Here is a 15164-nt window from a genome sequence, read left to right on the forward strand (position 1 = left end):
GCGTACACACTCACTACACTCCCTCTCAGGAATAGAACCTCGGGGATCAGCGTCAGAGGCGAAGCCTCTAATGTTGCGCCACAGCCTACCAGGTAACGCTTGTGGTTGGTCAGCAAGTCGGCTAATGCCACGGTGTGGTTCGTTTATTTCACAGTATGTAGATTGGGGTATATATATATATATATATATATATATATATATATATATATATATATATATATATATATATATATATATATATATATATATATATATATATATATATATATATATATATATAGTAAAATACCCGCGCTTCGGAGCGGAGAAGTAGTGTGTTAAATAGGTTATGAAAAAGAAAGGGGAACATTTTAAAAATAACGTAACATGATTGTGAATGTAATTGTTTTGTGATTGTTATGAGTGTTGCTGTCATCAAGGATTTGATTATCATTATTTCTTTCAATCAGGTTCGTATTTGGAGGATGTGTTGTGTTCAAGTTACATTCCATTTTTGTCAACCGTTGTAAAGATAACAGGTTTCATTTATCGATTCCTTTCTTACTGCATCAACAAACAGCTCGTCTTCCTCTTTATTTGAGACATCACACATTGCATGCACGTGTTGTTTTTTTTTTTTACACTGTGTTCCTTTAGCTGGACATTGACTTCTTCCACCATGTGCTTTGTTTCCGCAGTAGCTGCACTTATGAATATGCTTGTATGTGTCACACGCTTCATATTGTTTTGCTGCCTTCTCAATTGTGTAACGCTTTTTTGTTCTGCGCTCTTTCCACGGCTTTATTTAATGTTGGCTAAGACCCCGGCACTTAAAAGTTTCTCTTGCAGTTTCGCTGAGTTTGTGCCAAACGCCACCCTGACCATCTCATCTTCCTTTCCATGAGCACTGTCCTTCGCGGCAGAGTGTTTCTATTGGATTGCCGCTGACGGACGGCACTCAATTACGTGGGAGGCGTGATGATGCAAGACGCACGACGTAACTCCGCCTCACACGGCGACAGAACTGCCCGCTATGGCCGTATACAGTATATGAAAGTAGGTTCCACTTATGACCATTATGCCTAGAATTTCGAAATGAAACCTGCCCAACTTTTGTAAGTAAGCTGTAAGGAATGAGCCTGCCAAATTTCAGCCTTCTACCTACACGGGAAGTTGGAGAATTAGTGATGAGTGAGTGAGTGAGTGAGGGCTTTGCCTTTTATTAGTATAGACTAGCAGAATACCCGCGCTTCGCAGCGGAGAAGTAGTGTGTTAAAGGAGGTACGAAAAAGAAAAGGAAAAATTTTTAAAATAACGTAACATGATTGTTAATGTAATTGTTTTGTCATTGATATGAGTGTTGTTCTCATATCTATCTATCTATCTATCTATCTATCTATATATATATATATGTTGTTCTCATATCTATCTATATGTATATATATATATATATATATATATATATATATATATATATATATATATATATATATATATACCCGCTTGGCAGCGGAGAAGTAGTGTGTTAAAGAAGTTATGAAAAAGAAAAGGAAACATTTTAAAAATAATGTAACATGATTGTCAAAGTAATTGTTTTGTGTATTTGGCGGCAGCGTCACAAAGTTTTTTCGTCTAGCTGCATCAGAAAATGTACCACGACGCCTGACACGCCTCCTTTTTACTGTTTTCTCACAGCTTGGATTGCTGCTGTCATATATATATATATACACACACACACACACACACACACACATATATATATATATACACATATATACACATACATATCTTCATATCTACATATCTATATACATATCTACATATACACATATATATATATATATATATACATACCTATCTACATCATATATACACACACATACATACATACACACAAATTATATATATGTGTGTATATATGTATATGTACGTACGTACGTATGTATGTGTGTGTGTATTTATATATATATATATAATGTAGATAGGGTGTTTGTGTATATATATATATGTATATATGTATATATATATATGTATATATATATATATATATATACACATACATACATATATATACACATACATATACTTGTGTGTATAGCTTTTAAATATATGTGTGTATAGCTTTGGTCACTGAGTGCAAGGGAGAAATAATAAAATATAGTCTATAAGTTATTAAACAGTAAAACATTAACGTTTTAAGAAGTACAGGTACATTGAGCACTACTGGAGTGGTTCCGGGTAAACTACATTTTAAAGACTGTGTAACACAACAGGTAAGTAACTAACAGCAGCTAAAATATATATGGATCATCTCTCGGTAGTAGATCCCTTTTGAAAGGCGCTACACGACGGCTGTGGTATAGAAATTACATTTTGTATGTGAACGTTCAAATTTGTGCCTCTGGTAATGTGCCTTACCGGCATTTAAAGAAAATTAGTTTTGTGTCCTCTGCAGTGTTAAGCGAGAAAGGCTTTGGTTTGGGATAAAAGGAAAAAAGGTGTAAAGAAAGGAAAGTTGCCTTTTTCTTTTATATAGTATAGAGAGATGTGTTCACTGACGTTATGATCGCCTTTTGGGGACAGTCGCGGTGGGTCTTGTGTAGACTGGTGAGACGTCCTCGCCATTAATCGGCTGTGATGGCACAGTCAGTCCTCCACTCGTGGGCGTGTCTTCATAATCCGGGGTGAGAACCTCATAATCGTATACGTGCAAAAGAAAGTGTGAATCGCCTTAATATTATTTTGCCGTGGTGTAGAAAAGGGGTCCCGTGTTTGCACTTGTCTGGGCTATAGCGCAGGGGGAGGATGAAAAAAATTAAAAGTGCTCACTTTGACTTAAGGCAGAAGCGCAGTCAGCGTCTCAAAGGCGGCACAGCTATGCAGCGCTGGCTGCTCGACTTTTGCAGGGCAGGAAACCACAGTTTTTGCAGACACGTTCATGATATCAAAAGTCTCAGCGCTGTTTGGAGGTCATTCATATATTATATGATATATATATATATGTCAAATAATGCAAAACAGTACGCGACATGTGTTTCGCCCTAATTCTGGGCTCATCAGGCGTACACACTCACTACACTCCCTCTCAGGAATAGAACCTCGGGGATCAGCGTCAGAGGCGAAGCCTCTAATGTTGCGCCACAGCCTACCAGGTAACGCTTGTGGTTGGTCAGCAAGTCGGCTAATGCCACGGTGTGGTTCGTTTATTTCACAGTATGTAGATTGGGGTATATATATATATATATATATATATATATATATATATATATATATATATATATATATATCAAAATACCCCCTCGAGTGGAGAAGTAGTGTGTTAAAGAAGTAATGAAAAATAAAAGGAAACATTTTAATAATAACGTAACATGATTGACATTGTCATGAGTGTTGCTGTCATATATATGCCTGCCTAAATAAGTCACCCTCGCTTTGCTCTTACTTTATTTACCGTTCATTTAATCACGGCTAGTGGCGGAAAAATTATAAAATGGAAGGAGGATGGCTTTACCAAAACAATTATTGATGGCGAATCAATTATTCATAAAGCTTGAATTGGTGATGTTTTTCTCTGTTAACCTCATATTTTTCATACTTCTTCTCAAACTAAGGTGGTGCGAGGGTAAAATGAATCGGGATGCACTGATCAGTGTAATCGGTGTACCAGGAAATCATGCATTGACAAAAGCTCCCCTTTGCTTGTAATGCAAAGTGTGATTAAATGCATTATTTTTTAACGCGTTATGGAGCACATGCATCAAAGCTTCTCAGCTGTGCTTGTGCTTAGAAAAGGAAAGATTTTAAAAATAACGTAACACGATTGTCAATGTAACCTTTTGTAAGTAGTGCCTGGAGGATTCAGTGTGGAGAAACTCTATAGAGACAGCGTGTGTATTAACTTGTGGATTTTTCTGTGAGTATTTGGTGGCAGTCTGACGAAGTTGCTTCGGAAGACGGCGTTAGCTGCGGAGCTCAGCTCAGAGCCAAATGAGATGAATGGGAGGAGATGATGACGTGACTCCCCCACCCGCCTTAACTGTCAATCCCCCACAAACACAGTCTCTCGGAATTTGCATAAGCACACCCCTTCACCTACAATTTTCACTTAGTTATAAAGTGATCAAAACTCTCGTTTATATCCTGCGTCCTCTCATTAAACTTGTATCCCTCATTACCTGTGGGCATGTGAAACGCCAGCGGTAGCCTGTCTATGAACTTAATTTAAAGTTTAGGTTTACACCTTGCTTTCTTTCCGAGGTAGCAACAGTCATGAATATGGTAGTATATGTCACTCGCTCGCTTCTTATTGTTTCGCTGCCTTCTCAATTATATAATGCATGTTTTCTTAAGCGCTTTTTGGAGGTCTTCCTGGTTTTCTACGCACTGCGTTGACAGTCAGTTCACGTGATTACGTGAGCGGCGTGATGATGTCACACGAAACTCCGCCCCCCCACGTCATTCCAGCTCAACTCCATTACAGTTAATGGAGAAAAATACCTTCCAGTTATGACCATTAGGCGTAGAATTTCGAAATGAAACCTGCCCAACTTTTGTAAGTAAGCTGTAAGGAATGAGCCTGCCAAATTTCAGCCTTCTACCTACACGGGAAGTTGGAGAATTAGTGATGAGTGAGTGAGTGAGTGAGTGAGTGAGTGAGTGAGTGAGTGAATGAGTGAGTGAGTGAGTGAGGGCTTTGCCTTTTATTAGTATAGATTACTATAGAAAAAAAGGTAGCCGTTTCCTTTTGGCATTAGTGTTTGATTTATTGTAATGCACTGGGATCACTCAGCCAAAGGCATAAATGAGAAACATCTAGTAGCATCTTCATAGCTTCACATTTTAACAAAAATAAATAAAAAATGTTTGTGCTATAGGGAAGGGCCCTCCATTTGTCTGTTCATTTTTCTAATATATTGCAGTTGGAATTGTACATTATGGAGATTTCTTCTACAGTGAAGCAGAAGGTCAGATAAAGAACAAAATATTTACAGTATTTTCTCTGTACTTTTTAAAATCTACATTCTTAAATATCCTGAATATGATAGATAGATAGATAGATAGATAGATAGATAGATAGATATATAGATAGATAGATAGATAGATAGAAAATTTAAGGAAATTTCAGGGTGTAGCAGCAGACAATAATGGCACAAACATAATGAGAATTATCATAATCTTAAGTACAGTATACTAACAAGGAACAAGTACACATATAACAAGAGTTATCTATAAGTAAATTACTTACTAAGTAGGTATTTACTAAGTGTAATGATTAGAATTGCACATACTTATCAGTTGCAGTTTAATTAGTATAGGATATCAGTTATTGGTTCAGTATGGCAATGCCGTATATTAACACAGTATACTGGACATGGCATCATTGTCTGTTAGACCAGCTCAGTACCATTCAACACATAGGAATAAGACCACCTGGTGGAGGGGTGACTCATTATACAGCCTGATGGCTGGGAGTACAGGCGACGTCACTTAGTGGTCTTTGGAGAAATACAGTTGTTTCATTCTGTTACTGCAGGTGTTCTTCTGTTGAGCCAAAGCCTCATATAATTAGTTGGAGTCATTGTCCAGGATAGTAAGCAGCTTCCTGAGTGACTGTCTGTTCTACCACTTCCTTTCGTAAGTCCAGCCTGATCCTGTCTGTTACCTGCACTAATACCATTCCTACAACAGATTATCACATTGACAATGACTTTGGCTACAACAGACTGGTAGAAAACACGTAGGAAGGGCTTGCAAACACCAAACAACCTCAGCCTCCTTTAAGAAATAGAGGTGACTCTAACCCTTCTTGCATATAGTCTCTGTGTTGCTCCACTGAGGCCTGTCATTCAGATACACCCCAAGGTACTTACATGTCCTCTCCACCTCCACATCTTCACCATCAATGTGAACTGGAGGTATAATGAGTTTGACCCTCATTATGTCTACGATTATCTCCTTTGTCTTACTGATGTTGAGCTGCAGGTTGTTCAGTTTACACTATTCAACAAAGTCCTCCATTAGTGTCCTTTATTCATTCTCCTGCCCACCCCTGATACACCCAACTATGATGTAGCATCAAAAATGTTTGCAGATGACATAATTCAGTATTATATGAAAAGTCTGAGGTGTATAGGATAAACAAGAAGAGAGCCAATGCAGCTTCTTGTGAAACCCCTGTGCCACTTCTGGCCATATCCGATGCACATGTTCTTACACCACACAAACTGTGATCTACTATCAGTGCTCTAGCATCATTGACTGGCGCTTCTCCCTCAGCAGTTTGGGTTGTATGGTATTGAATACACTAGATAGGTCAAAAACAATAGCCTCTTCTCACTCTGCTGTGCTGATTTTTACAGATCGGAGTAGGCTCTAATAAATGAAAGCATAGTCTACCCCATATGTGGTTCTGGTAAGCAATCTGCAGAGGGTCCAGTGACCTGGGGTAGAATGTGAGTCTATCTTAGCCTTTCCAAGGTCTTCATAACATGTGAGGTCAGAGCCACCGGTCAATAGTTATTTAAGACTTTCGGCTGCACTACCCTGGGTGCTGGGACCACACAAGATGTTTTCCATAAAGCAGGAACCCTTTATAGAATCGCACTCAGAGTGAAGATATGCTAAAGGAATATACATAGTTGCTCAGTGCACTCTTTCAGTTCCTTAGAGTTAATACCATCAGGTCTGGCAACTCTGCATTGCCTGAGTTTCTATAGTTCTTTCTTCACTTGATCCACTGTGAAGGCCAGTTCTTGGTATCTAGACCACTGGAAGAATGGTGGGTGTAAGGCATTGTAGATTGTTCATGAGGGTGGAGATACTGACAGTTAGTATGCAGAAGTTTGAATGGAAAGTTCTGGAGGATGGAGGGTGTGTGGACAGTGGTGCATCATCTTGCAGAGTAATCTGCACTGGAGTTTGGGAACAAGGGGAGGAGAAAGCCACAGGTTGCTGAGGCACATTGGTGGGTAAGCTGTGATCAGGAAGGTCACAGTCAAACCTGTTAGAGAACTGAACAGATTCAGGGAAGTTTTAAATGAGTGCTACTTTTTGGAACACAATTTTTAAAGCTGCTTTCTTAAACCCATTGAATATGTTTTATTTATTTTAATTTCTAATATTACTGCATTTCCCAAAGCCTCTGTTAAATAGAGGGAAACAGAGGATTCTTCCAGACACATTAAGGTGGCAAGCTAGTAATGCAACAAAGGCCACTACATTAGCACTGAGGAAAGAGGCATCAGGGGTAACCTACAAAACTGCATTTCAAGTTAAAGGGCAGGGGACAATGAGTACAGATAAGAGGAGAATGCTTCATGTAGAATGAGGTCATCAGTGGAGTCCCTTACAGGTCTGTGCTGGGACCATTACATTTTTAGATTTAGATTAATGACACAGATTTCAGTAGAACTAGTTAACTTGTGACCTTTGCAAGATGATACTAAAATTGGAGCAATGGCAGACGCTGAGAAGGCAGCAAAAACAATTCAGAAAGATTTACACAAGCTTCAAAACTGGGCGAACACTTGAAAAATGCAGTTTAATGTAGAACTTGTGTTACATGTGGGCAACAGGAATGTCAGTTATAAACACAAGATATCCTACAGAAAGCAACCACTAAAGAGGATTTGGGGTTTATGTTGACACAACAGTCTCATTATCTAAGCAAAATTCTAAAGAAATTAAAAAGCTAAATAAAATGTTAGGTTTTATCTATAAACTTGAATATAAATCAAAGGATGTTATACCCATACTACACAACACACTAGTGAGAAGACATCTGGAGTATTGTGTGCAGCACGATACAAGAAAGACACAGCAGCACTTGAGGCTGTGCAGAGAAGAGCAATAAAGTACATCCCAGGACTTAAGGACATGTCATACTGTGACAGAATCAGAGTATTACACTTTTTTAGTATTGAGCAGTTGAGACTGTATAGGGACCTAAACCTGGTCAGAGGTGTTAATAAAGTAGATCCAGTAGAATTCTTTTAACTTAATGGTGAATCACATTGTACCCCTACCATGGGACAACAACTTTGCCCCGTGCAGCTGCATGACCAGAACACCACTATCATGATAGCAATAATACACAATATTCTTAACAGAAATCTTTCGGAGTCCTGTGATGTGTGTGTGTGTCTGTCTCGCGCGCCTGTGTGTATGTCTGTCTCTGTCTCTGCACAGGGAATGCACAGGAAGAGGCTGAACACGTGCCGTGTGGCTCCGCGCAAGCACACTTCACCAGAAGACACACACGGACACCTGGACGCACACAGGGGTTTTATTAAAGAGGATACTATGAAAGGGGATATGTAGAATGTTGTGTGTTTTAACTAAGTAAGGGATGTTTCACACCACAGGCCAATTAAAAATGGCACTTTGTTTTTTTTTTTTTTTAAAAGAGTAAAATAACAATAATAACAATACCAACACATTAAACTAGTTAAAAAATATATGTTAAGGTATCAACAAATAATGCAGTATTTGGTCCCTTTTGTCCATTACCAGTGTGAGACAAATGTTAATATTTCTCCTATGTATTCTGAGCTACTTCTTTAGATAGATAGATAGATAGATAGATAGATAGATAGATAGATAGATAGATAGATAGATAGATAGATAGATAGATAGATAGATACTTTATTAATCCCAAGGGACAATTCACATAATCCAGCAGCAGTATACTGATACATTAAATTAAAAATGAGTTGGTAGATTTGTAATTTTTTTGAAGGTGTAAAGAAAATAAAAGGCTGGTATACTGTAAATTGTTTTAATAATAAAATGTGGAACTATTTTTCTAAAGACACGGATATTTTTAGAATAAACATTAAAAACAAGGCTTAAGAATTTTGTAGATTTTGCTTTCTGCCAAAGCACATAGAAATAATCAAAAATTAATGTGCCTACCTTTGAAAGAATGACTTCTTCTTTCAATCATGCTCCTGGCTGGAATCACAGATGCCTCTACAAATCCAAGTTCATTTTTGTGACCTATTGCTGATGGAAACCCTATAATTGCTGGACTCATTGACTTCTTCTTTTCATCTCCAGAGGTAGAAAAAGATGAGGAACTACTTTTTCTTTCCTCAATGTCCCTCTTTGAACAGAAGGTATAGAAAACCTTGTCTTCAGGGGTTTCACCAACAGTTTTACTGCTTTCTCCTATGGGAATAAAACAAAGCCATACCAGTTGGTGTAATTCAGTACAAGTGATTAGAAGAACACACAGAACATCAACTAATAAGTGCCACAATACAAGAGCAAAAGAGTTCATCCCTAATATGGATGCTGTTGAGTGTGCCAATATTGTTGGGGCAAAATAAGGAGAAAGCAAAGGTCTGAAATAGGAATGATACCATCTGAGATGGCAGGTGGCTAAAGCACAGCCTAACATGACATTATACTATACGTATATACATACATACACAGGCATTCAAAGTTTTGAATCATGTACCATTATATTAATTTTAAAATATATCCTACCCATTACTGCTTCAATTGACTGATTTATAATTTATTATTTGCATATAACTAAAAGCCCCATTTTCAGCTGCCCAATATGCCAATGTCCTAATGGTAAACTCTCTTGGCTAACCCTTAATTATTCAGGTTTACATTCAAATAAGTTATTAGAGAAACCTTTGTAATTGAGTTAGCACAGCTGAAATCTGTGCACACTACTGTCTTGAAAGATTAAGAAAAACAGGATCTAACCAAGACAAAAAAGAAGAGGAAGGCCCAGAATAAAGATTAGAAATCAAAAAACATAGAAAATATGTTTGCAAAATGAAGAATTGTTGTTGGCTTCTTTCTTAAAACAGCACATATCAAACCTGAGTGTTAGCTGCAACAGTGACAAATAATTCATTCTTGGACTTATCCATCCATAATACACTTTTACAGTCAATGTGTGTTATTTTTACTTTTTAACCATTTCTTTTTTATTTGCCACTTTCAGATATGGGTTTTTCTTTGAAACTCTGGCTCTAAGGCGAGAATACCAGGATCATCTTTTCGCTGTTGCAGATGACAATGGTATTTGATTCCTGCTAGTCCAATTCCAAAAGTGTGTCTCACAAATACTATGTAAGTCTTTCCCATGAATTCAAAAATACACTTTATACATTTACGCAAATCGGTTTTAAAAAAACTAATTAGAACCAGATAAATAAAGTGACTTACTCGGCATACATGGTGAACTAATGGTGGGGACTGAATCTGATAAGTTAAAATATTTCAGCACTTGAGCCGCCTAGGTTGCCACGTAGCCAACGAGCTTTTGATTTGTAGCCATGCGAGTCTAAATTCTATAAAATCTATTGTGTGCCTTTTGTCAAAAAGAGTTTACTGCTGACAATATCCACCTGCTTTGTTTATTTAATTTTACTACTGTTCCCATTCTCATTGCCTAGAGTTTTTCACTGCCAGTCTACTCTATATGTGTTCAGTCATTTTTTTATTCAGCTTCCCCAGTGTTTAGTCTCTTATGAAAGATCTTGTGTTGCTCCGAGGACCACTGAGAGTTAGTTCTGCTGTGTACACCAGTTTGCAGGAAAAGGCCCCAGTTTCTAGAAATCCAAAGATTGTACCAGGTTTCTGTAAATTATTGATTTAAAACATATTCTTGGATGTTTTTTAAAGTACATTTAGATAATTTGCTTTATAAAAGATACTATACAAAAACAGTAAATTGATAAATATGTATTTATTCCTTTATAACTCACTTATCAAGTTTGTCACGGAATAATAATAGATCATTTAAAATTACGAACATTATCAAATCTTTAATTTAAGGGTGCAAAGTGGGATCCAGCCCTGGAGAAATCAACAGCCTGTAGCAGGTCCCATCATGCACATCCCCATACTCACACAAGGCAAGTTTGGAATTGCTAATAAAGGCAACATTCACATCTGTGAGATATGGGAGGAAAATAGAAATACCTGGATGAAAACTCACACAGAATGTGGATAATGTACAAAAAATACATATATCTGGATGCAAACTTTGACCAAGAATAATGGATATGTGTGGCAGCAGAGCTAACCATTGTGCCACCATGTGGCCCTAATAAACTTTTTTTTTAACAATATTGGGGCATGCCTGTAATATTCATAGTAAATTAAAAGAATGTTATCTTTATAGCTATTTTTGATAGCCATTTGACCTCACCAATTAAGGTAATTTCACTTCAAAAATGACATTCCTTTCTTTCCCTTATAATTTGTATCTAACTAAAGAGGCAATCAGGTGGCTCAGACTTATTAATTTCTTTAATTAAAGATCTCACCCTAATAAAAACAAAAAAACAAACAAAAAACACTCATACTGGATCTTCCGTGTGCAAATTAAAGCAAGCTTTACTGAGGACACTAGAAAAATTTAGCCCTATTGCCCTTTCACTTCACTTATATTAGCTTCCATCTACACACCCTTAGGCAAAAATGTTATTTTAGTGTTGTTAATAAGGGCTTCTTGAGTCCACATCATGATCAGGCTAAAACTGAGAATCTCATCTGGATCACTACGATGACTCACATCACTGCTGAAATTGCTGCTCTCATCAGGCAAATCCTATTCTACTTCCTTTTCTGACAGAGCTGTCAGTTTAAGATATTTTTACCTAAATCTGTGTAACTGCAGCCACTTCTAATTTCACCAGTTTGCATTTATTTTGATATTGTTATTTTTATTACTTTGCTAAAAATGCCTCAGCTAATTGTCCATATGTCTTTCTTTTACTTGTTGGGTTCACTATGATAACAGGCTGATCCGGGTGGGCATGAGCTCCATATCCCAGTAACAATTTCAACTAATCCTAAGGGGCCTGAGTTGCCTCGAAAGCTTGCATATTGTAATCGTTTTAGTTAGCCAATAAAAGGTGTCATTTTGCTTGGCTTTTCTCCATAAACTAATCTTAGGAAATTTTAAGGGGTTTCTAGAGCAGCTGATATACATAATCCCTCCAGTATGTCTGGGTCTCCACCCAGAAGGATGTGCATGCTGTATGTCATTTCAGCTATAGAAGAACTGTGTGACCAGTACTTCATGAAATGGGTTTCCATGGTTGAGCCACTGTACACAAGTCTAAGATTACTTTGTGCAATGTCAAGTGCCTGCCTGGGTGCTCTGGAAGATTGGAAATGCATTATCTGAAGTGATGAATTATGCTTCACTATCTGGTAGTCTGGTGGATAAATCTGCATTAAGCAGATGGCAGGGAATGCCTCCTTCCAAACTGCATAGTGCCTACTATAAGATTTGGTGGAGGAGAGACAATGGTCTGGGGCTGTGTTTTAAGGTTTAGGTTCCAGTGAAGATTAGTGTAGGTTGTAATAGTTGTAAAATTGGAGGTGTGTCAACTCTATATTAATACCCATGGCTTACCATGGCTTAGCAATGGAATCATCCAACATGCTCATATAAGTGTGATGGTAAAATATCCACAAACGGTTGGCCATATAGTGAACAAATTAATACCAAAAACACAAAGAAACATCTTGCTCTGCAAATTTATGGAGTAAATAGTACATCCCTGCAAGTCTGGAAACCTATATCCTTAAAAAAAAAATCCATATAATATATCCTAGCACGTATAATCATAAAACACAGATGAATAAGACTGGTAAACTCTCACAATGCCTTGGGTTTCTTTGTATGATAAAAGTGCTCATCCACTGTCCCATGGCCAGGACAGAATATACATTACTCCTCCAGGATTCAATGAATTAATCATTGATCACAGATGGCTGTGTATCTGCAGCAATGATCATCCGAGGACAAGACCAATTTTGGGATGCCAGGCAAATAATGGTGGTGCAGTGTTTGATAAGGATAAGTCATGACACACACTAAAATCTAAATAACACTTCACTGCTCAAATTCAGATCAAGTGGTCCACTCTACCCAGTCCAACTCCTTTATATGTCTCCATCATTCTAAAAAGTGGTGATACATGAGTGCTTGTTTTATATATAATTTTTAAAAGAATATTACAATTTTCATATTTCATTGTTTTACTTTCATTAATCTTAATGTATTTAATTAGAATTTCTGGTAATTTAAGTCCCCCAGTAAAGTCATTCAGTAGAATGTGTGAGGTTGAGGTCTTGGCTGCACATCCAACATCTCTTTCTGCTAGCAGATTACTTTTGGCCACGTCCATCAGTATATGCGCCTAGAAGAATAGGAATTGTGCTGAAATTACATAAAGGGAAGGAAAAAGATAATAAAAGAAGCAACCTGACTATAGGGCAGCCCTTGGCTATTTACTGTTTTTGACTTTTTTCCTTTCTCAATTTTTTTTTTAACATTTTGTACCTTTCAGCACTTCCTGTTTTTAAATCTGTGTTTTGAATTTCAGACTTTAATAAGTAATATACGATATACTTTTTATCCAACTTGCTCATGACTTTGCAGTCTCTTACTTGGCCAGGTCTGCACGGCCCCCCATACCTCCCCCCCACCTTTTCTCACGTAGTGTCACTCTGCTGTCCATCTGCAATTGTATGATGTTCATGCCCTTCGGGCTGTGACTAAAGAGCAACGTTGAGAAGAAGATAACATGCTCTATTTGAGTAGTGCAACTGCAACTCTAATAAGGCTAAATACTCTGAGAAATAGATGCTCTCTTCTATTACTTTTTATGTTCTCTTCTATTTCTTTTTTTTAATGACTTGCTGCATTGGACACAGTGGGTGCACTTCTCTCTCCCAGCCCCATAGGCATTAGGTCTGATTACTGGCTTGGTCAATGTCTGTTTGTAGTTTATGCACTCTTCGTGTGTTTGTTAATTTTCTTCAGGCATTTTCTTCTCGTTTTTATATCCCAAATGCATGCAGGGTGTGATAACTGGTGTTTCTAAATCAACTTTGTGTCAGTGAATGTAAGTGGGAGCATACTCTACAACATACCTTTCACCCACCTAGAGTATTCTTCCTACCATGTGTTTAATACTCCATTCAGTTCTCAAAATTAATATGCAATATATATAATTAAGTGAACACAGCAGGAACATGTTCAGATAATTATGAAACATCTAAATACAACTGCCTATTTAGATATGTCACAGCAAAGGTGGATGGACATGTACTGAATTATCCAGTCACTACTTTCTATTTAAAATTTCAAAGGACAATTTTGAACTTTAAATAGCAAAAAACTCACTAATAACCATGTAAATATTTTGTAATGCAAAAAAAAAAATGTGAAACATCCTTGGGGTGCTATAGGGAGTAATTACAAGTTGATGACTTCAATTTGTATCACATTTCATAACAAGAAGCACATGCATGCAGCTCTGTGCCACTCATAGTAAGGGCAGTGATTTATTTATGTGATTAATAGTTTCTTTTACTTGTATACTGTGTCTTCTCTTGTTTGCCTGAGAAAATACAGCACCCAAGTGAGTCACCACTTAAACAACAGCTGTTTACAGCTCTGAAACAGGGCCGACTTATCAGAAGCTGTCATCGCAAGCTGTTGGGGGGATTAGACAGGCTGCCAAAAAGGACCATTTTGGCTGCTACTTAAAATCATCAGGCAGCTTTAAGGACACCTCTGCTCTGGTGCATCTACAGTACATTTATCCATGTGTAAACAGGAGTGGACAGTCTTTTAAAGCATATCAGTCAGCACAAATGCTTTGTACTTTCTGCGGATGAATTTTAGATTATCTCATTAAAGCATAATAGACTTACCTGTGTCTGTTTTCCGTTTAAAAGAAATCTTCCTCCTTCTAACTTTTGAATCTTCCCCTTCTGAATCAATGCTTTGCATAAAGGTGGCAGGCTATAAAAAACGTTAAATAAATAAATTGTCACAAACAAAGTGAGATATATATATCTCACTCTGTCAAAATAAACAATCAACTGAACTGCACAGCCTACCTCCCCAAACTGGACTCTTACATGGCGATTTTATAATAGCATTTTTGTTAGCTGTTTCTCCCTCTATTTTCAGATAGCATAGCAGCTCTTCAGTGGTTTCAATGCCCTCCTGCAGCTTTGTCAAGGTTACTCTATAAAGACTCCTTATTCACCAGCTCACACTGCTTCAGAAGTCAAAATGTTCAAAGCCTATGTAAAGGTCAGCTTCTCAAATGTCTTATAACATTTAACTCTTTCTTACATCATCTGATGTGTCCCAATTAACTTTTACACCCTGTATTTACCCACATTTG

At 37.4% G+C, this 15164-nt stretch overlaps 1 protein-coding gene across 3 annotated transcripts in view; it reads right to left on the reverse strand.

The window, feature by feature from the left end:
- LOC120531779 (potassium voltage-gated channel subfamily H member 7-like) overlaps nucleotides 1–15164 on the reverse strand; it is a 440320-nt gene that overhangs the window by 49317 nt on the left and 375839 nt on the right. For all 3 annotated transcript variants that reach the window (XM_039757502.1, XM_039757501.1, XM_039757500.1), the window contains 2 exons: nucleotides 14683–14773; nucleotides 8893–9147 (listed from right to left, as the gene is read on the reverse strand). In XM_039757502.1, coding sequence (XP_039613436.1) covers nucleotides 8893–9147; nucleotides 14683–14773 — 346 coding nt within the window. The remainder of the gene's footprint in view (nucleotides 1–8892; nucleotides 9148–14682; nucleotides 14774–15164) is intronic.

The sequence above is a fragment of the Polypterus senegalus genome, chromosome 6, assembly GCF_016835505.1.
Source record: "Polypterus senegalus isolate Bchr_013 chromosome 6, ASM1683550v1, whole genome shotgun sequence".
In the NCBI taxonomy this organism is placed as follows: Eukaryota; Metazoa; Chordata; class Cladistia; order Polypteriformes; family Polypteridae; genus Polypterus; species Polypterus senegalus.